Source organism: Hippopotamus amphibius, chromosome 6 (genome assembly GCF_030028045.1).
Source record: "Hippopotamus amphibius kiboko isolate mHipAmp2 chromosome 6, mHipAmp2.hap2, whole genome shotgun sequence".
Classification (NCBI taxonomy): domain Eukaryota; kingdom Metazoa; phylum Chordata; class Mammalia; order Artiodactyla; family Hippopotamidae; genus Hippopotamus; species Hippopotamus amphibius.
The window spans coordinates 102,541,623-102,565,455 of record NC_080191.1 but is presented as its reverse complement, the minus strand read 5'-3'; the positions used below and the strand labels follow the sequence as shown (position 1 = coordinate 102,565,455).

General features: G+C 36.5%; 1 protein-coding gene and 1 pseudogene across 4 annotated transcripts in view; one reads left to right on the top strand and one right to left on the bottom strand.

The window, feature by feature from the left end:
* The window catches only part of CAPN7 (calpain 7), a 44,132-nt gene that overhangs the window by 5,805 nt on the left and 14,494 nt on the right, over positions 1–23,833 (bottom strand). For 2 of the 4 annotated variants that reach the window (XR_009054208.1, XM_057737861.1), the window contains exons 7-17: positions 21,817–21,943; positions 20,956–21,041; positions 19,581–19,674; positions 17,948–18,094; positions 15,057–15,163; positions 14,174–14,294; positions 11,613–11,666; positions 3,603–3,747; positions 3,382–3,481; positions 2,963–3,098; positions 2,296–2,371 (exon numbers count right to left, since the gene is read on the bottom strand). Coding sequence is in view for 3 of the 4 variants with exons in the window: in XM_057737861.1 (XP_057593844.1) it covers positions 2,296–2,371; positions 2,963–3,098; positions 3,382–3,481; positions 3,603–3,747; positions 11,613–11,666; positions 14,174–14,294; positions 15,057–15,163; positions 17,948–18,094; positions 19,581–19,674; positions 20,956–21,041; positions 21,817–21,943 (1,193 nt within the window). In the remaining variant the exon portion in view is untranslated. The remainder of the gene's footprint in view (positions 1–2,295; positions 2,372–2,962; positions 3,099–3,381; positions 3,482–3,602; positions 3,748–11,612; positions 11,667–14,173; positions 14,295–15,056; positions 15,164–17,947; positions 18,095–19,580; positions 19,675–20,955; positions 21,042–21,816; positions 21,944–23,833) is intronic. The other 2 variants (XM_057737862.1, XM_057737863.1) reach the window with 2 other exon arrangements.
* Positions 16,157–17,585, top strand: LOC130855044 (protein cornichon homolog 1-like; annotated as a pseudogene).

Here is a 23,833-nt window from a genome sequence, read left to right as displayed (position 1 = left end):
AATGGCAGAGTCACTATGTATAAGAGAGGAAGCATTGTTTTTTTTTTAAAATCCAAGTACAAATAGTAACAAGTTGTTTGAAATTCAAAAGCTGTGTAACATGTTAATGCTAGGAATATACTCACAACATTTGTGCTTTCTGGGTTATATAATGACCAACATGAAAAATGGAAAATGTGGCTAGTTTGACATTTATCACTGGACCTACTGTGTGCTATGCACACCCCAAAAAACCTTGGGATGCCCTCAATGCAGCATACTGGGGAGGAAGGCCATGTTTTCCTATGATCAAGCAAAACGCAACTTGACAAAACCGCTTCTGATCCCATCTCCCCCATCAGTGCCCACTGCTCTGCACAGCCTTCTTGAAAGAACCTTACCTCAGGCCCTCCTCAATCCACTCTACCTGGGATTCCAGCCCACCTCTGGCCAACTCTGTTCCTGTCAAGGTCAACGATGCTGCCAGGGCGCTAAGTCCAACCGTCTCTTCTCTAACCCAATCTCACTGGACCTCAGAAATAGCAATGGGTAGAGCTGCCCACTCCCCCCATGGAATATTTTCTTCCCCTGAGATAGAGTAAGGTTTCACACAACCCATCAGGTACTCTGTTCAAATGCTTTTCTGGTAACGTGTTCTCTGCTCAACATTAAGATGCCAGAGCCCAGGGGCCAGGGGCTGGGTATTCATCTCTGTACCTACAACTCTCCCTGTCCTACCTTCAAATGCCATCTTTATCCCCCCCACTCCTCCGTCTGTACCTGCAACCCTATCCTTGTCCCAAAGCGCTGCTCAGAAACCCAACTGCCTGCTTTGCACCTTCACTTTGGAGAGCAGACAGGGGTCTTAAATTTTTACTCCATGGCAAATCTGCTCCGTTCCCTGCTCCCAGCAGCCCTGACATCACGGTAAAAGTTACACCTTTCTATTGCTCAGGCCAAAACACAGGAATCATCCTTGACTCCTCTTCGCTCCCTACATTAACCCAACGAGTCCTGACAGTCCTAACCAAACCCAAATCTGTCCACTTCTCATCTCCACTTTACCACCCTAAGTTCAAACCACCATCACTTCTCACATAAATAAAACCACCTAATTGGGTTCTCTGCTTCCATTTTTTGTCCCCTTCAATATGTTCTACAAAGAATTTTCTTAAAAAAAAAAAAAAAAAATCAGATGTCATTTTCCTGATTAAGACCCTCCAAAGATCTCCCATCACACTTAGAGCAAAATCCCACCCTTCTCTGGGCTGACAGAACCCCATGTGATCTAAGCCTGCATACCTCTGATGGCTTCTGATACCACACTTCTCAGGCCTCCTGGCCTTTTTTTATTCCCCGAAAACACCTTTCTCTTCCTCATTTTAGGGTCCTTGCACTTGCTGTTCCCTTTGCTTGTAATGCTCTTACCTCTATTTCTTTGCGTGACTGACTCCTGTTTGTCATTCAGAGTTCCTCTTATCCCTTCTCAAAGAGGCTTTCCACGGCCACCCAACCAAAGCGACCAAGCGGGCACGGAACTGTGAGCCTGTGCACTGCTTTACACGAGTGTGTCACCACCAGGTTGTTTATTCTTACTTCTCTCCCAAACTAGAACACAGACTAACAGTTCCTATCACATAGTAAGTGATATATTTTTTTTAACGTGAAAGCAAAATGGTCTCAGCACAATATGTTAATGCCTTTGGGAAAGATTCACTTTGCCTGGCACGAAGGTCATCACAGAGGAAGTAACATAAACTGGATCTTAACCACATTCACTATGCAGAATAGGGTAAAAGGAATATGTGGGCAGGGGACAGGGAGAAGAAATTCTTGGCAGAAGAAACTGTGTGAAAAGAGTGGCCACAAGGGCATGGTGAGATCAGGAGAAGCTGGACCTGTGCTGAGGGTGCTGTGAAACACTGGGGCATGAGACAAAGGGGGACAGCGAGGTGAAGGCCAGGAGATTAAAAAGCCTTGGACATCATGCCAAAGAGCCTGGATCTTATCCAAGACTCCATGGAAAACCACAGATTTTTTTGATCAGAGAAAAAGATAGGGTTTAAATTTTAGAAATAAAGCTCTAGATGGCAATGTGCAAGACTGCAGAAATCCCAAATTCCTGAGGTCTCTAAATTAAAAATAAAACAAAACACACAAGTAGTATAAATACCCACCCATCTGTTTGAGTGGTTTCTATTAGTGTCAACATAATTATTAATTTCTGCATATTAGCTGCATAAAATTTGTCATTTTAAAATTAATCACACAGATAGAATTTTAATGTTTGTTTGAATGTCTGTTTACTAAACATACCTGGGTAATAAACTTTTTTCCCATCAGTCTTGTATACAACCATTGTGATAAATTCTCGATTATTTGCAAAATCATCCTAAAAGCACAAAGAATCCAATATGGTTAGGAAAATGGGCTCAAAATGCTCCTCTGTGTGTGTGTGGGGGGGGGGGGGGGGGGGGGGGGGAAGGGAGGAAGGAGATTATTTCTAAGTTTAAGAGCATTTCTATTCAGTGTCATAAAAAATGTCATTTTTCTGAATTAAATGGTCATTTCAATAAATGACCATATTGTATGAAGCAATATACTACAAATACTATAAAGCCATTAAAATTATGGTTACCCTTTACAAAATCAGGCCCAATGAATCAGCATTTCCAAACCCCTTTAGCATATCTTAATGTTAAGTCTTTAGATCTAAAACATGTATAATCAACATTAAAACCCTCACCAGAAGCATAAACCCCCTCATATTTTTCTTCATAGATGATTTCTGAATGAGATTTTAAGTGTATAATTATAAATTATCAATTTCCTTTGAGGAAAATATTCATTTATCGAATAAAACACTATTTTCAAGCCACCTATATAAATGAAACAGGTTGGTGATCAAGTTACATATCTCGCTCACGATGGTCTAATTATATTTAAAAGAATTTCTGTACAGGATATAAGAAGGTACCAGTACCTTGTCTGTTATGTGTCTGCTAAGCAAAACCCACACCGCAGCGCCCCCTTGTGGACACTGCACCTCCAACTTGTACTGGGGGTTGTTGGCCAGGCTATAGGCATCTTTCACAGGTCCTTGCTTAGCATCCCAAGTACTAAAAGACAAGATCAACAAAGAACACAGTAGTTAAATTTCTCATAGACCTATAGTGAAATACTATTTTAAAAAGTTTTGTGTTTCAAATACAATTAGGTTATTGGGTTTTCTTGTTTTTTATTTTTGGCATAACCAAGAATCATACAAAGAAAATAACTGTTACATCATAGCCATCTGTGGGCATGACAAAGAGAGAATACTAGTCTTCCCAAATAACATCGTTTTAAATGAAAACAGGGAGACTACTATAAAGCATATTCTGAAACGTGCAAAAAAGTTACCTGTGAATACATGTTGATTCTTTAAAAAGACCTGGATTCCAACTCAAATAAATCACATCATAATATTGGCAGAGATCATCCCATGAAATCCAAAATATTCCTGAAAATTACATGTCTTTGTTAGTCTAAAAAAAAACTCAATGACCTGTCAGTTAAGTACAATTGCACACTGTTAAAGTATGTTACTTATTTAAAGATCAAATATTATTAAAGATATTTACCATTGTCTATTTTCTGAGCTGTTCGAGGATCAAAGTTTAAATACTTCTGCAACTCTGGGGTCCAGTTTTTTACATCATTTTCACTATACCGTCCTTTCCAACGTAAATGACTCCAAGGATTTTTCAGTTGGATAAATCGCAGCCCCTATTAAAAAAAACAGGAAATGACAAAATTGCACAATCATTTTACCATATTTTTATTAGTTATATTATTCTTCAAGTGAGGATGCAATCTGAATCCTTACCAGTTCTTTTCCCTGCAAATAAATTTGAAATTACTATTCTTTAATCAACACTTCCCCGAGTCCCATATCTGATAAAGAACTGTAAATGGCTACCTATCCCTAGAGCTATGCTGTCCATATGCAGTCACTAATCACACGTGGTTATTTATATCATAATTAAATCAGGACTTCCCTAGCGGTCTCGTGGTTAAGACTCTGTGCTCTCGATGCAGGGGGCACAAGCTTGATCCCTGGCTAGGGAACTGAGATCCCATATGCCTCCTGGTGTGGCCCAAAAAAAAAAAAAAAAAAAAAGAGGTATAATTAAATTACGTTTACCAATCAGTTCCTTAGTCACAGTAGCCCCATTTCGAGACTTCAAGGACCAAATGTACTAGCAGTTAATGCATCACACAGCACAAAGAACATTTTCATCATCACAGGAAGTTCTGTTGCACCACATTGTCTTAGAGCATCAGGTATTTCCTTTCACAGCCTACTCTCCTCTGGCCTCCCTGTTTTCCAGTACCCATGCCCCATGCATCTGGCTCTAACTGAGGCCTTCCTCTTACAATCCCACAGATGATCCTTATTCAGTTTCACCTCTGAATGCCTTTGCTCATACTACCCTTGTTCCTGGAAGGCCCTCTCTGATCCCTTTTAACTACTCTTCTTTCCAGATCCTCTTTAGCTTCTTCGCCCACTGTCTCTCAGTGAAGACTGAGGCAATGAAAAGAACACAAACTTTGGAGTCAATGAAACAGGACCAAATTCCAGCTCTACTATTTATCAGCTTTATGGGCCTTGGTTGGTCATTACTCTCTCTGGGCTGTTGTGAAGGTTAAGTGTTGTGAGCTACTAGCACTTAGTAACTCCCTTCTCATTTTAATTACTACCTCTCCTTTAAAGTTTCACAGTGCTAACAATCTGTACTACGTTAGTTTAAAACAAATAATATCCTATCTTACGTCGTTTCCTACTTGTGCAAATGCAGGAGTCTTGTCTCCCCAATGCGACTATAAACTCCTTGAAATGCTAACACTATTATCCTTTTTCAGAAGTCTCTGCTGAGTTTATGGAACACAGTAGGTGCTCAATAAATACTGGGCATGTCTACAGGGTTGATTACATTGATTCAGAAAAACAAAAACTTATAAATCCAAGAGATTTGTCCTATTTCAAGGAGTCAACTTAGAAAACTGTTTTCTTTTCCTAATGATGTCACAAATCAAACTATTTGGAAGACATTTAAAAAAAAAACACATTCCTTTGCCATTTTAAATGTGGCAAATCATGGCCTGGGGAAGATGTGATTTCTGGACATAAGCCAGACTGATCTCTCTTAGGCCATATTCCCTAGAATCTCATTCATATAATTTTTGTTCTCAGTCTCTTCTATATCACTTGTACCTCACCCTGTCCCTGCCACACATCAGCCAACAAATGCTGAACACCTAACTCCTTTCTTTTCATAAAACCTATTTCTACACGAGCAGGAAATCTTATTTCAGGACTCTATCGCTTCTTAATAGAAGGAGTATAAAGGAGAGGAAATTGCTGCTAAGCTTTTCAGAGCTGGTCCCAGGTATCACTGACATTCAAGGGCACAAAGATATGGCTGTAGATTTCGTCTGGATAGGAAACCAGCAATTCAGAGGAACCTGACTAGGGGAAGAAATGCTAGAGAACTAAAAAAATAATATGGTTTATGATGAAACATCCCATTCCCAAAGTTATTTCCAAGTGGCACCAAAGGAAAAGCCTTAGACACGTTCAGAAATCCCTCGGTAATATTTGTCTGAACTTAGAGACAGCAGTGTAAACAGAGATGTACCATCACAGAAGACTATGGAACATAGCCTCAAGGAGGACACAAAAAAATGACCCAAATGAGGTTCACTGAGGCTAAAATGAAGATCTTAAAATATGTAAGAAGTTAGAAGCAGTCAAACAAAAGGATAACACTTTCACTCAAGTCTTAATAAGAACATATCACTAAGTAAAGAATGTTACAAATGATATAAGATTGGGAATAGTTTTAGCCAAAATGAGGTGAATTGGCACAAGAGTCCTAGAGAAAAAAAGTCTGAATGGATAAATATGAAAATGTTTTTAAACAGAAGTATCTCAAAATCGACAGGAAAAAAATAACATAAAAAAGATGAACGCAGGAAATTCTTCAAATACACACCCAAAGAGAATAAATAACCCCTATCAATTTTAACACACGTGAAGAAGCCTTTAGATAAAGATCAACCCTGACTACAAAGAGTTCATACAAACAAAAGGAAACAATCAATTCCATAGTGTGAGACACCTGCACAAGCTGGTTTTGTTTCTGATTAGTAACTTTCATAGAATTCCAATGTGAAAGTAAGCATCATCACAGTAAAGAAACCTGTCCCCAGGACACAGTTTACTCTATCTACACATGCTCTGAGTGCCTTAATCTTGAGACACAGCCCCACCCATCACTGCAACAACACCAGCTCTATGACCCCCCAGGTTGTGCAGCCAGCTGTGCTGGGACCCAACTTTGCCCACTGGTGGCTGGCAAGCCTATGTGTGAAGCAGGGCCTGGCATCCAAATGAGCTCACGATAGCCCCACGGAAGGGCTCATGTAGCTAGCCCACAGGGGGCACCTCCCGGAGCACATAGCTTGGGTGACCAGAGGAGTGTGCTGCTGGGCCTCACAGAGTGTCTCCTACCCAAAGACATCTCTACTTCTCCAAGGCTAGGAAATATAACTTACATAATTAATACACAGAAATAAAAACAAAAAATTAGGCAGAAAGAGAAAAAAGAAGAAAATGTTCCAAATGAAGGAACGAAATAAACCCCAGAAGAACTAAGCAAAGGAGATAAGCAATCTACCTAATAAAGAGTTCAAGGAAATGACCATAAACATGCTCAATGCATTCAGAAGAATGGATGAATGCAGAGAGAAGTTTAATAATAGTTCGAAAATACAAAGAAGAAACAGACAGCTAAAGAATACAATAATGGAAATAAAAAATACATTAGAAGGAATCAACGCTAGATTAGATGATACAGAGGAACGAATCAGTGAAGTGGAAGACAAAGCAGTGGAAATCACCCCAGCTGAACAGAAAAAAGAATTTTAAAAAATGAGGATAGTTTAAGAGACTTCTGGCACAACATCAAGCATACTAACATGCACATCATAGGGGTCTGAGGAGAAGAGAGAAAGGTGCAGAGAACTTAAATGAAGAAATAATAGCTGAAAACTTTCCTAACCTGGGGAAGAAAACAGACATCCAGGTGCAGGAAGCACAGAAAGTCCCAAACAAGATGAACCCAAAGAGGTCTACACCAAGATACACTGTAATTAAAATAGTAAAAATTAATGGTAAAGAGAAATATCTTAAAATCAGCAAGAGAAAAGCAACTACTTATATAAAAAGAAACTCCCATAAGATGACTTTCAGCATAAACTTTCAGCATAAACTTTGCAGGACAGAAGGGAATGGCACAATATATTCAAAGTGCTGAAAGGAAAAAGCATACAACCAAGAATACTCTACCTAGTGAGGTTATCATTTAGATCTGAGAAAAAGATAAGACTTTTACAGATAAACAAAAGCTAAAAGAGTTCAGCACCACTAAACCCGCTTTACAAGAAATTTTAAAAGCACTTCTCTGAGTGAAAAAGAAAAGGCCACAATTAGAAATAAGAAAATTACAAAAGGAAAAATCTTATTGGTAAAGGTAGATATACAGTAAAGGTAGTAGATCAACTACTTCTAAAGCTAGTGGGAAGGTTAATAAACAAAAGTAGTAAAATCATCTATATCCACAATAAGTATGGTTAAGGGATACACAAAACAAAAAGATGTAAAATGTGATGTCAAAAACATTAAATGTGGAGGGGGTCAGTAAAAATGCAGAGTTCTTAAAACACATTTGAATTTACACACACACACACACACACACACACACACACACACAGCAATATATAAAGGCTGCTATACACAAACCTCATGGTAACCAGAAAACAAAAACCTCTAACAGATACACAGAAAAAACAAGAAAGGAATCCAAACATAACACTAAAGACAGTTGTCCATCACAAGAGAAGATGGAACCAAAAAAACCTACAAAAATAACCCCCAAGCAATGAGCAAAATGGCAGTAAGTATGTACCTAGCAAGAAGTACTTTAAATGTAAATGGACTAAATCAAAAGACATACAGTGGCTAAATGAATAAAAAAACAAGACCCATGTATATGCTGCCTACAAGAGACTCACTTCAGATCTAGACACACACAGACTCAAAGTGAGGGGATGGAAAAAGGTATTCCATGTAAATGGAAACAAAAAGAAAGCTGGGGTAACAATACTTACACCAAACAAAATAGAGTTTAAAACAAAGACTGTAACAAGAGACAAAGAAGAACATTACATAATTTTAAAAGGATCAAGCCAAGAAAAAGATATAACAACTGTAAATATATATGTACCCAACATAAAAGCACCTAAATACATAAAACAAAGATTAACAGACATAAAGGGAGAAATCAACAGTAACACAATAATACTAGGGGACTGTAACACCCCACTTACATCCGGACAGAAAATCATTAAGAAAACAACTTACATTACACATTAGACCTGGTGTACTTGATAGATACCTATAGAACATTCCACAGAAAAACAGAATACGCATTTTTTTCAAGTGCACATGGAACATTCTCCAGGACAGATCACATGCTAGGCCACAAAACAAGTCTCAATACATTTAAGAAGACTGAAATCACATCAAGCATCTTTCCTGACCACAATAATATGAGACTAGAAATCAACCACAAGAAAGAACTGCAAAAACCACAGACACATAAAGGCTAAATAATATGCAACTAATATGTCACTGAAGAAATCAAAGAGAAAATTTTAAAATGTCTTGAGATAAATGAAAATAGAAACACAACAATCCAAAATCTATGGGATGCAGCAAAAGCAGTTCTAAGAGAGAAGTTTACAGTGATACAAGGCTACCTCAAGAAATAAGAAAAATCTCAAGAACAAACAAAACCCAAAGTTAGTAGAAGGAAAGGAATCATAAAGATCAAAGCAGAAATAAATGAAACAGAGACTAAAAAAACAATAGAAAATATCAATGAAACTAAGACCTGGTTCTTTGAAAAGATAAACAAAATCAATAAACCTTTAGTTAAACTCATCAGGAAAAACAGAGACCAAATAAATGAAATCAGAAATGAAAAAGGAAAAGTTACAACTGACACTACAGAAATACAAATGATAGTAAGAAATTACTACGAACAATTACACACCAATAAGAGGGACAACCTGGAAGAAATGGATAAATTCCTAGAAACATACAATCTCCTAAGATGGAACTGGGAAGAAATAGAAAATATGAACAGATCAATTACCAGTGATGAAACTGAATCGGTAATTTAAAAACTCTCAACAAACAAAAGTCCAAGACCAGAGATCTCCATGGGTGAATTCTATCAAACATTTAAAGAAGAGTTAACACCCATCTTTCTCAAACTATTCCAAAAAGCTGAAGAGGCAGGAATGCTTCCAAACTCATTTGTGGAGGCCAGCATTTCCCTGATACCAAAACTAAAATCATCACAAAAAAAGAAAATCACAGGCCACTATCACTGATGAATATAGATGCAAAAAACACTCAACAGAATATCAGCAAACCAACTCCAACAATACATTAAAAGGATCATACACTATGATCAAGTGGGATTTATCCCAGGGATGCAAGGATGATTCAATATCTGCAAATCAATCAAGGTAATAACACCACATCAACAAACTGAAGAATAAAAACCATATGATCATCTCTATAGTCAGAAAAGCTTTTAACAAAATTCAACATCCATTTATGATAAAAACCCTCAACAAAGGGGGTATAGGGGGAACATAATTCAACATAATAAAGGCCATATATGACAAGCTCACAGCTAACATCATACTCAACGGTGAAAAACTGAAAGCATCTCCTCTAAGATGAGGAACAAGACAAGATGTCCACTCTTGCTACTTTTACTCAACATAGTACTGGAAGTCCCAGCCACTGCAATCAGACAAAAGGAAAAATGAAAGGAATCCAAACTGGAAAGAAAGAAATAGAACTGTCACTGTTTGCAGAAGACATGACACTATATACAGAAAATCCTGAAGATGCCACCAAAAAACTATTAGAACTAATAAATGAATTCAGTAAAGTAGCAAGATACAAAATTAACATACAGTAATCTGCTGTATTTCTATACACTAACAACTAACTATAAGAAAGAGAAATTAAGAAAGCAGCTTCATTTACAATTGTATCAAAAATAATAAAATACTGAGGAACAAATCTAACCAAGGAGGTGAAAGACCTGTACTCTGAAAACTGCAGGACACTGATGAAAGAAATTAAAGATGACACAAACAAATGGAAAGATACATTGTGCTCATGGATTGAAGAATTAATACTGTTAAAATGACCACACAACCGAAGGCAATCTACAGATTCACTACAATCCCTGTTAAAATACCAATGACAATTTCCTCAGAACTACTGTAGAACAAGTAACTTTAAAATTTGTATGAAAACACAAAAAGACCCCAAACAGCCAAAACAATCTTGAGAAAGAACAAAACTATAAGTCCTCACACTCCCTGATTTCAAACTATATACAAAGCTACAGTAATCAAAACTGTATGGTACTAGCACAAAAACAGATACATACATCAATAGAACAGTATAGAGCCCAGAAATGAACCCACACTTATATGGTCAACTAATTTATGACAAACGAGCCAAGAATATACAGTGCGGGAAAGATAGTTTCTTCAATAAATTAGGAAACCTGGACAGCTACATGCAAAAAAATGAAACTGGACCACTACCTTACACCACATACAAAAATAAACTCAAAATGGATTAAAGACTTAAGTGTAAGTGCTGAAACCATAAAGCTCCTAGAGGAGGACATAGGCAGTATGGTCTCTGGCATCAGTCTTAGCAATATTTCTTTGTATCTGTCTCCTCAGGCAAAGGAAACAAAAGCAAAAATAAACTAATGGAACTACATCAAAATAAACTAATGGAACTACATCAAACTACAGAATTTTGCAAGGTGAAAGAAACTATCAACAAAATGAAAAGGCCACCTACTGAATGGGAAAAGGTATCTGCAATATATCTAATAAGGGGTTAATATCCAAAATATACAAAGAACTCATATAACTCAACATAAAAAAATATAACCCTGGGACTTCCTCGGTGACGCAGTGGTTAAGAATCCACCTGCCAGTGCAGGGGACATGGGTTCAATCCCTGCCCCAGGAAGATACCACATGCAGCGGAGCAACTAAGCACACACGTCACAACTATTGAGCCTGCACTCTAGAGCCTATGAGCCACAACTATTGAGCCCACGTGCCACAACTACTGAAGCCCATGCTCCACAAGAGAAGTCACCACAGTGAGGATCCTGCACACCACAATGAAGAGTAGCCCCCCTGCAGCGAATAAATAAGTTAAATAAATTTATTAAAAAAATATATAACCCAATTAAAAAATGGGGAAAGAATCTGAAAATACATTTTTTTCCAAAGATCATATACAGATGGCCAACACATATATGAGAAGATGCTCAACATCACTAATCAGGAAAGTGTAAATCAAAACCACAATAAGATATCACTTTACATCTGTCAGAATAACCAAAGTAAAAAAAACAACAAATAACAAACGTTGGCAAGGATGTGAAGAAATGGGAACCCCCACTCACTTTTGGTGGGAATGTAAATTGGGTCCAGCCATTACGAAAACAGTATGGAGATTCCTGAAAAAATTAAAAATAGAACTGCCATATATCAAGCAATTTCACTTCTGGGTATTTGTCCACAGAAAACAAAAACACTAATCCAAAAAAGACATATGCACACCAATGTTCATTGCAACATTATATGCAAGAGCCAAGATACGAAAATAACCTGTGTCTACTGATGGATGAATGGATACAGAAATTTGGTATACATATATACAATGAAATGTTAGCCATAAAAAAGAATGAAATCTTGTCATTTGCAACAACATGGATGGACTTAGAGGGTATTATGCTAAGTGAAATGTTAGAGAAGGATAAACACCATATGATCTCACTTATGTGTGGAATCTAAAAAACAAAACAAATGAACAAACATAACAAACAGAAACAGACTCACAGATACAGAGAAAAAACAGGTGGCTGCCAGAGGGGGAAGAAGTGGGGGGATGAGTAAAATAAGTGAGGGAGGTTAAGAGGCGGAAACTTCCAGCTATGAGATAAATGAGTCACGGGGATGAAATGTTCAGCACTGGGAACACAGTCAATAATACTGTAATAACTTTGGTGACAGATGGTGACTTATTGTGGTGATTCTTTTGTAATGTGCAGAAATACTGCATTACTAGCAGTGCACCTGGACCTAATGTAGTGTTGTACGTCTTTCATACCTGAATTTAAAATAAAAAATAAAAAACAAGCAGCCTTAATCATTACAGAATAACTGACACATGGAATTGATACTGTGTGAACAATGCTACCAGTTTTTAACAAGGCTATTATTTGAAATGCTTTCTTCACTCAAGTTTAACAATTTTTTAATGTTCAGTTTTCAAGTCAAACCACAGGTACCTATTTTTCTCTTAAATATGTTATTTTTTTTCTAGTTTCCCCTGAACAATCATAACAAAGAGTCTTATTACTTGAAGTAAGTGATATGTCTTTACAGAAATTTTCCTCATATTCAAGCTTACTTTCATATGGACTGTTTCATTATCTAAATTTAAATCTCTTGCCAGACACATTCATTAACACCTATCTCAAAGCATGTTCTAACAACAAAATTATGACTAAATAATAGCAACTGTTATTTCCAATGTTTTACTTAGTGTTTGTGGTAAATTACATTTCTAGAACAAACACAAACCTCTCAGCTTATTCAATTTCACATAAATTTTTATCTATTTTTTGCCTTACATAGTCAATTTTTATGCCACTTTTAAAGGAAGAGACAATTCTGAACAGAATGTCTGGGGGCACCACAACGGTGGCTGATTTACAAAACTTTGAGACTATAAATTTTAAAATGTTGCAGCAGGTCCCGGTTGCCTTCATAATTCATATAGTTCCATGTGCCACATAAGAACATCAGTCTAACTAACACATGGTAGGCCTGCTCTTGCTGAGTGATCACTGCTTTCTGTAAGTTTAAGCTGGAGAAACCGGAATTCACTGCTAAACTTCCCAGTAACTAGACAGCTTAGTTTCTATACCATCAGGGGGAAAGAGTCCTTCCTTAATAATTTTGTATTTTTTAATCCATAGAACAGATCCATTTTTCAGTGAAAAATAACTAATCAATAACATGAGAAGTAATGAGGTCAACCATGCCAATACCCGAACAGAGAGAAAGGCCTCATAGCATGCAAGGGCTGTCAGGAAAACACTTACAAACCCACTGGCATATTTCTTTTCTTTTTTCTTTAAGCTCTTTATTGGAATATAATTGCTTCACACATGGCATGTTTCTTATTCATAGGTATCCTCTTATTTTTTGTCTGTGCAACAAGTATTCACTGAATGTCTACTATGCTCTACAGCCTGACACTGCGATTGACCCCTAATGCCAACAGACAGCCCAGAATGTTGAGGGACATGTGTTCACCTCGATCCTACTCCTTCTTAAAAAAAATTTATTTTTTTATTTATTGGCTGTGTTTGGTCTTCGTTGCTGCACACGAGCTTTCTCTAGTTGCGGCAAGCTGGGGCTAGTCTTCATTGTGGTGTCCGGGCTCCTCATTGCCGTGGCTTCTCTTGTTGCAGAGCATAGGCTCTAGGTACGTGGGCTTCAGTAGTTGTGGCACATGGGCTCCATACTTGTGGCTCATGGGCTCTACAGTGCAAGCTCAGTTGTTGTGGTGCACAGGCTTAGTTTTTCCGTGGCACATGTGATCTTCCTGTAGCAGGGATCAAACCCGTGTCCCTGCATTGGCAGGCGGATTCTTAACCACTGCGCCACCTAGGAAGTCCCTGACCCTGCTACTTTTATGGGAAAAAAAAGAGGCATACAACGTTCCTGTTCTGTCGTCAATATCTGTGCTGCCACTGACATTACATTTCCCATCTTTTTATTCATAATTTCCAGTGGTAGAGGTCAAGTTGCTTAATGTAATAGGTGGAATGATTTTAAAACTTGGCTTAAACTTTGATATGTCAGTATTTAAAAGACTCATGTATCACTTGGAATCCTTGCAACATCTTACTAGCAAACAAGAAAAACATGGGAAACAAATATAAGGCGAAACCTTGAACTCTCTGATGTCCAACACGGCGTATGCGTGTGTGGGAACCAGGCCCCACTTCTCGCCTTCAGCTTCAGTCATCACGCCCGTGGATGCGGTGATGAGGACGTCCCCTTTGTGAAACCTGGAACGGACCCGACAGGCCAATAATCAAAGGAAAACACATCTATAATCTCAGATCACACAATCTTTCCTTTAGTCTCATGGCTTCCATGAAAATTTCCACAAAGTGGAAATCTTTTCTAAAACGAGCTATTCCCAACACCGCCAGAAAACTATTAACAAGTACTTTTCTATTTTATAGCAAATTGGAAAAGCTATCACATTTCTTTCTTCTCCCTTCCAGTTTTACACAACTTAATTCTGAGGTAGAAACCTATCAATGAACGAAAATAAATGCTAAATTTTCAAATGATTTACAAATAAAGGTGAAGATGTGAAATACCAAATGTATTTCTCCCAAAACCTCATCATTTTAGTTTTCAAATCACTGGTTTCAAGGCTGAATGTGTATTATTGTACAGACAGTTTTCTAGCTCCTCACACAGATTATCCATTTAAGGCTTAAGCCATCTTCCTCTTTATGTTCCCAACCTTCTCTTTTCTGACCTTCCCTCAAATTGGTAAGTACTCAAGAAGTATAAAATTACATATCCTAGACTCAAATGTTTTGGATTATTTACCATCTGGATCAACTGTAAGCATCAGTGCAGATGACCGAGGACTGGCTAGAGGGAGTACATAATGTGAAATCTATTTTAAAAACACAACTTCCCTAATAACTGAAAATGACAGCCTCTGCAATATCCATTCCAAATAAGACACAAAGTTTTTAAATAGCCTCTTTTAGTACAAAAGAGAGAGACAGAGACAGAGAGCTGTTTACCTTTGATAAAGCATTCGGAAAGAATTATCCTTACTGAAAGTCTGGCTGTCCGAGTGCATGGCGATCCTTTCTGGTATCCACCCAGTCAGTGCATGAAGATCAATATTCTGCAATTCAAACACAGTCAGGACGGTCAATGTGGTTTTCAAGCTCTTAAATAAGTCCCCAGGGTAGCTACTAAATCTCATTGATCTGATATGATGATTCTGATAGGAATAAATCAGAAGGTAGTAAGTTGTTCTCTACCAATAATAAATCCCTTATTCAACTCAAGTTTCCACCTGGATTTAAGCACAAGCCTGTCTTCTCCTTACAATCTCTGCTGTTTTTCCTGAATACAAAGAATTGTTTTACTGATAAATATGACAAAAACTCAAAACATTTTACAGAAAAAACTGCTTTGATGATGATGACAGTCGCTCACCATTTAGTGAGTTTTTACAATATGACAGTCACTTTTACTAACATTTTATATATATGCTCATTCCTTCTCTCTCTAAGCTGACTGGGTAAATCAACAGACAATGGATTAGAAAGCTAAACTAAAAATATCTGAAGGACAGAGCAACTGAACATGCAGGCTGGGAAGAAATTTTAACATCCTATTACCTTTAACTACAACCTACACATTCTTTGACTACTAGCATCGTTAAGAACCAGAAGGATGAAGGAGGCCAGGTATTAGGCAAGGATACTACCCAGGTATGAATAATGGGTGATTTGCTTATATTACCTCACCTAATCTTTACAGTTCTTGAGAGGTGGGTAGTATCCTTATATTACAGACAAGCAAAGAGGCTAAGAAAGGGTAAATATCTTTTCTAAGGCTACAGGCTGATTAGTGTTATAATTCAAAGTCATGCTAGTCTGAATAATTTCTAGCATAAGGCCAGTAGTTTACAACTAAAGGACACTGGCACATACCTTGATTTTACAAGTTAAGTTGTTTTAAGGTTGGGAAAAACTAACCCCAAACTCCCTGAACCTAAATTTACAAATCAAAAAAATATACACGGCGCCCACAGCGGCTGGTGCGCAGGCGCACTGGGCGGGGGCGGGGCCGCGGGAGGGGAGCGGTTCTACCCAGACGGCCGCGCGCCGCCGCTCCCCGCTGGCCCGGCGCTGCGCGCTGCTCCTCGGCCGCGGCCATGGCGTTCACGTTCGCGGCCTTCTGCTACATGCTGGCGCTGCTGCTCACCGCCGCGCTCATCTTCTTCGCCATTTGGCACATTATAGCATTTGATGAGCTGAAGACATTACAAGAATCCTATAGACCAGTGTAATACCCTGAATCCTCTTGTCCTTCCAGAGTACCTCATCCATGCTTTCTTCTGTGTTATGTTTCCTTGTGCAGCAGAGAGGCTTACACTGGGTCTCAATATGCCCCTCTTGGCATATCATATTTGGAGGTATATGAGTAGATCAGTGATGAGTGGACCAGGACTCTATGACCCTACAACCATCATGAACGCAGATATTCTAGCATATTGTCAGAAAGAAGGATGGTGCAAATTAGCTTTTTATCTTCTAGCATTTTTTTACTACCTATATGGCATGATCTATGTTTTGGTGAGCTCTTAGAACAGCATTCAGAAGAGTTGGTCCAGTGACGTGCATGCAAAAAGCGCCGAACAGAGGGATTCTGTGCAGCAAGAGCCTCTTTCCAGGAGTAGCCTGTGGAATCTGATCAGTTACTTTAGAAAATGACTCCTTATTTTTTAAATGTTTCCACATTTTTTGCTTGTGGAAAGACTGTTTTCATATGTTATACTCGGATAAAGAATTAAGTGGAATTACATATAAATTAATATAAAATGATACCTCTGGTGTTGACAGGTTTGAACTTGCACTCCTTAAGGAACAGCCACAGTCCCTTGAATGATTGCATTAATTATTGACTGTCCTCAGTCCATCGGAAGCTTTCGTTTATAGGAACCGGTAGGGCTCGTTTTGGTTTTATTGAAATGCCATTTAGTTATAAATTAGCTGTAGATATCAGGTGCTTCTGATGAACTGAAAATATATATCTAACCTGTAGGGAACTTCATGGGTTTCCTCATCTATCATGTAGGTGATTATATATGGATACATTAAAAAAATAAGAGTGAGATTTTTTTTTTTCCCTTTGACTTGAAATATCCCTATATATTGCATGAATGAGAGATTTCCCATATTTCCACCAGAGTAACATACTTGCTTTAATTCTTAAGCATACGTGAACATGATACAAAAATATATGCTGACTTACTTGTGAAGAATGCATTTAAAGCTATTTTAAATGTGTTTTAATTTGTGAGCCATTACTTCTTAAGAAATTGGTTATTACACTTAATGCTCTGGTGGTAAAGGTAGTCTTAAGAATTTGCAAGTACTATAGAGTTTCAAAACTGAATGAGAGAGAACATTGTATAACCGTCCTGCTGTTCCTTTAGTGCAATACAATAAAACTCTGAAATTAAGACTTATTTTCAGTGCATTGTTTTAAAGATGACAAATAGCTATTTCTTAAACTTGCTTATTCCAAATAAAGACATACCACTGTCAGTTTTTTACAAAAAAAAAAAAAAAAAATACACAAGGATGACAATATGACACATCCACCTTTGATCTGCAGAGGCTTCTTTGGAAAGCTATACTGTATTTAACTGGCCACGTATCCCACCACAACAGTAGGCACATACACTTTAGGCTTTCCTGAACACCAAATCTATACAATGTGTGAACAACCTTACAAGAGAAAATATGTACTCCCATAATATGGTGATTGATCAACATTTTTCAGGGGTTGATAATGTTTTCATTTAAACCAAATATATCATCTATAATCTTTCAAAAGTAAAACAGTCACATTAGATAGCAAAAGTCTGCATCTGGATCATCTTACTACTTACTGAATTGGATCCTGGGAAATCATATCCTCCCATGACTTTCATGTACGCTTTTTCTATGAGAGAAACCCATAATTCACTTTTGTTGTTAGAATAAGAACAGAGCAATTCTCCCTTATGATCAACAGGTAACTGGTCATCAATTATCACCTGGAGAAAGAGAACATTAATTTCCTTAGGTGGTACAAAATCTCTTAAAATTCTTTCTATCAAAAAACCTCCACACCTTTCACACTGATAAAATAAAAGGTATGCTATGCCTATTATTAAGGTAGTGACAGTTTGATGTTTCTAGAATCTGATCAATTATAAAATGTTTTTTCCTTCAGGTTTACAAGTTAATCTCCTTGTCAGGTATTAACTTTGAGCCAATTGGTTGCTTAAATGTTATGGATCTACCAGCAAAACTATTAGGGATCCTAGAAATGTATATTATATCTAAAATAATTGCAAAAGGGCCTCTCACTATTAAGGTAAATAATAGTATTAACCTACACCTGCAAAAAGATTCATGCTATGTTTCGTTGTAAAATATTATGGCTAAAAAATACATTTAAATAATATAGAAATACAGAAGTAATCACCACAAAGATATGGCTTCTAATTCACATTATAGAGTGATCTGGGAAACAAGAGGATAAGAAAAATTTTGATTTAATATTAACAGAACTATGCAACTGCATTTTGAAAGATTCTTTAAACAAGAGGTTATTTAAAAATTATAGTTCAGAAAAACCACTGTCAAGAATTTTGTTTAGTTTTTAAGAAATCAGCTGGACCAGTGGTTCTGAAAGGGTGTCCTCAGACAACAGCAGCAGCAGCATCACCTAGGAACCCGTTAGCTATACAAATTCTGCACCCCTCCCCCCACCACACACACACCTACTGAGTCAGATACTCTGGGGATGGGGCCCAAGAATCTTTTTTAACAAGCTCTCCAGGTGATCTTGTTAACACTCAAATTTGATTATTACTCAACTACAGAGCAACTTGTCAGCTTCTCATACTGGAATCACTAGGGGACGTTATTTAAATGCATATTCTGATTCAGCAGGTCCAGGATGAGGCCTAAATTCTGCAGTTGTAACAAATTCCCAGGTGGGGATCTCTGGACTTCTGTGAGTCCACAGGAGCTAGAGAATGCTAACCACACAAGGCCCTTACACCATGGTTCGGAATCCTTAAAGAAATTAAAGATGCGCAATTTAAAACTATGTATATATTTCCCAAAGGAAAACAATGTTAAAGGTATCTTGCATCTCAATTGATGACTACACACATAAACTGTTTTGACCTAACAGACTTAGTATGTCTGATATCCTTTTAATCAAAAAGGTAATTTAACAACCATCCGATTAAAATTCATTTTAAGCATTAGCAATCATTAGCTCAGTGTTACTTCTTGGAACATTCTGTACATTTTCCCAAACCCATTTTTTAAAAGACTCTATGCTTGTCATGATTTTTATTTTTAATTATTATTGATGATGTTATTGGTAGTAACATGTATAATATCACAGAATCAAAATCAACTAAACTGACATTTTAAATGTTTACACAAATACCGTTTCTTAATGATTCCACTCAAGAGTCAGAGGTGGGGAAGAGAGGGGGGCCGAAGGGGAGAAGTGCTCACCTTCCTGGGGACGCCGTTGAGGTGCAGCTTCACCATGTACTTGCCACACGGGTTGTACTCTGGCTCACCGTCCTTATTCTGAGGGTAAATTATGCTTCAGTCAGGAAGAGAAATTGCAAGACACCAGCATTACTATTCGTGTAAACTACTATGCAGAATATCACATTTTTTTAGACACATGCTATTGCCTTAGCGATTTCATAAAAATAAACATAAGAATAGTTGTCTATAATAGGCCTGTAACTGAAAAAGAATTTCACCCTAGTCAAAGTTCTTATTCAATATAAATAAATGAGAAGTATCTTATGAGTCATACAGCAGGGCATACATTTCACAATCTTCTGGAAAATGATCAGTTTTTAATTATATACTCTAATTAATTTTCTATTAGGTGGATATATTTTAAGCAAGTTAAAATAATCTACTTACTATTGGCCCCAAGACAAAAAGAGAAGCCCATTTCAATTAATCACAAGTAAGGAAACTACAACTCTGACAGAGATAAAGTTAGGAGAACTCTGATAAAGTACACCAAATTATCTAATAAAATATTTGTAGAAACTATCAGTATCAGTTTTCTTTGATAAACGGCAAATTATTTACTTACACGGTCTGTTTATCTAAGATGGCAAATGGCTTGAAACTAAGGTCTGTATCTAATTCATCTTTGTACTTTCAGGACTTAACAAAAACCACTCAGGAAGAGTTGTACAAAAAAATTATAATGCTTAATTTTTACAATGAATAATTTTAAGCTAGTAAAACTTTTAAAAATGGAAAGAAAAAGTATTTCACAGTAACAGTTCAGTACAATGCAGTTCTAGCCAACAAAAATGTTATTTTATATTATGTACATTATATTTTATATTAAAGTCTTATTTAACCCAGTATATCGAAAACATTATGATTTCAATAAATAACAATTTGAGATCTTTTCCAATAGACATTTTTTTGTGCTAAGTTTTCAAAATCTGATCCATTTTGTGCTATGTTTTCAAAATCTGATCCATTTTATACTTACAGCCTATCTGAATTCAGACTAGCCCATTTCAAGTATATAATATCCGCATGTGGCTTGTGGCTACTATATAGTACAATGCAATTATAAATATGACACGATTTTAATTTGACCAATTTCATTTATTTCAAAACATATTTACTTCATTCATATTATGCTAACTATATGTGCATATGTTCTTAGACTATCTTAGCAAATCTTTCCATGCTCACAAACCATTTGCTTGACACACAAGGATCATAATATTTTAAGTGATGTGCCCTCCTCACTTTCTGTGCAGATAAAGCCTAAGCTTTTAATTTCTAGTTAAGAGACAATTTTATGAAAAGAGCTAAAAGGACAAATATAAAATTTTACCTGGTAATCAACTTCTTATTAAATCTTCTTTCATAAGCTGCACTGATAGCCAGTGATGCCACAAAGGAACAATCTGACACTATTGTCTGTTAATAAGAATTTATTAATACATTCATTGATTCATGCAATTTCAACATTATCATGATATTTAAGCATTGCATCTAGAGCCTAACTTTTTATACTAAACATCTTGACTGTAGCTTGAACAGGAAGATAATAAATAGAAATGCCATAATGCCAACTAGCACATACTTTGTTCAAACAAACCCTAGGAAAAACCAAGTATTTCAATTAAGTTAATTCAGAATAATTAAACATGGATGATGCACTCCTACATGGATAAAAGCACATTCAAATGAACCACACTCTTTTTAATCACAAAAAAATTACACGCATTTTTTAAAAGTTGCTTTATTAAAATGTATATGCACATCAAAAGATTTGAATCAGTATTTCAGGACCATTATTTTTATACTAATATGGAAAACATCTGTGACTTCAAGGCTAAAATGTCATTAATAAAGTTTTACAATAAAGTCACAGAGTTGTTCTACCACTGAAGTGTTTTAAATAAGCCCAACACCCTTCTATCTTTTATATCTATTCTCTTATCAAAGGTGAAATTTGGACTCTCAACTTTCTCATCTGCGAACACATAACAATAAACAGGGTGTACAGAAAAATCTGTAATTGTTCAAGAGTTATCATATTCCAGCATGTCTAAGCATGCAGGATGAATAATTTTTCCAATTATACTAATGCATATGAATATATAATAAAAAATCTAAAAAAAAAGGCAAATGCATATTCAAAATACTTTAAAGTGTTAGCTTTTTATATAAAATTATAAAAATAGTTTACCTGCTTTATGCTGAAACTAGATACAGTATAAATCATTGTAGGATTGTTGGTGAGGTCTTCTGGTCGTACCCACTTAGAAAATGTAGCTTTTTGTTTAGGTGATAATGGTAGCTTGCCACATCTATCACTGAGGTGATAAAAATTAAATAATAATAATGATAAAATTAATCTTAAAAGATGACTCAAAAGCAAAATTAAATTTCCTAGAGACTTTTTTTTTGGTATAGTGATCACGGCTGAACTATATAACCCTAAAAAACTCTCTGGTCAAATCTGGCTCTTTACACTTAACCTTGAATCCAATCTGATCATCCTCCTTGATTAAAAAAATGTACATAGATAACTGAAAACAGAAGAGCTTCCTACACTCTTCTATATTTATTTTAAGAATATACTTTAAGAGTTTAATTTAGAACAGTTATACTCAAGAAATTCAGCTTCAACAAAATGGAGCCATTAACAACAATACAATCTGATTCATTCAAAAGCACCAAGGAAGCTACAGATCTTTACGTTGGCTCTTGACAAACTCTTCTCTGCAAAGCTAATGATAAGAGTATCTAATTACTGAGTAATAAACATGTGCCAGGCATCACAAAGAAGTTATTTTACATACATTATTCACTTAATCTTCAAAACAATTCTATTAAAGCAAATTTTCTGGAAAAGCTTTAAGTGATTAAATAACTTGCGACATCACAAAGCTAATAAGCAGAAGAAAGAATCCAGGTCTCTGGTGTCAAATCCACCATCTTATCCATTATCCTCTACTCACAGCGTGTAGGGAATATACTGTGTAATGTTTCTCTAAAATTGATGTACAACACAAAAATTTTAAAATCTACCTTTCTTCAAACTGCTTCTACAGCAAGGGCAACAAATCTTTGGGTTTCAGAAGATTTCTAGGGTTATATAAAGTGTATGATATGCAAACTGAGAAAACATAACTTTTTTTTTTTTTAAAAAAAGACTGCTGATAGACATTAGGAGAAAGAGTTTTGTGATCAAGCGGGCTCTGAAAACTCCTTGTTAAAGTACTGGCTTTTTCACTGGAAGGACATCTCTGAACCTTTAATAAGCCAATGTTTACCGGAACTCTCTTAGAGCAGAATATGGTATATAACACTTTGCAAACTTTTTTGATCATCATCTCATATATCTCATAGAACCACCACTGTTCTGTGTATATCAGGACCTGACTATAAACAGACAGTGAATTGAGTGAATTCAGAAGAATTTAAGGACAGCTATCACAAAATTTTAGGAGAAAAAATAAGCCTGACTCAAATCTACAACCAAATTACCTAGTATTATTAACCTGCCATATTAACCATAGTTCAGTTAAATACAAGACTCCTTAATATGTGTTCTCTCAAAAGTCACCACTCAATTAACAGATTCAATGTTTACTTCTTAGAACTTTAAAAATATTTAAAATATTTTATAATGTTTATTATAATACATGACCAAAAAAGAAAAAAATTTAGTCACCCAATCTTTCTAGCCAAAGATTCATACACCAGGAGCTTTTTGTCATCAGTCTGCTAGCTTTGCATTTTAAAGCGTTTACGGTTACTTTTTCTTCTAATTATTCTCACTGTAAAATAATCCAGAAAACAAGGAAGGAAGAATCTTGCCAGTTAGAGCATTTAATTTTACTTGATTTTTCTTAAAATTTAATCAACTCAGTAAGTATTCACTGAGCACCTGCCACACGCCAGACACTGTGCAGGCACAGGTTCTCTGTCCTCATGCAGCCTGTGGTGCCGTGTGGAGGACAAGCACAGAGCAAGGGATCACATACACTGTGTAAAATCCCAACTCTGACAAGTGCCATGGCTAATTCAAGGGAGTTGGTACAGTTACATTTTTCTGTTTCAATTACATCGCAAGCATTTTCCCGTGTTACTCAATTTCTTGAAAACTTGACTGTTCATGACCGTACAAAATTCTTCTTAGAGAAGAATTGTTGTATGAGCACTACAATTTTGTTGTATGAGCACTAAATACGAATTAT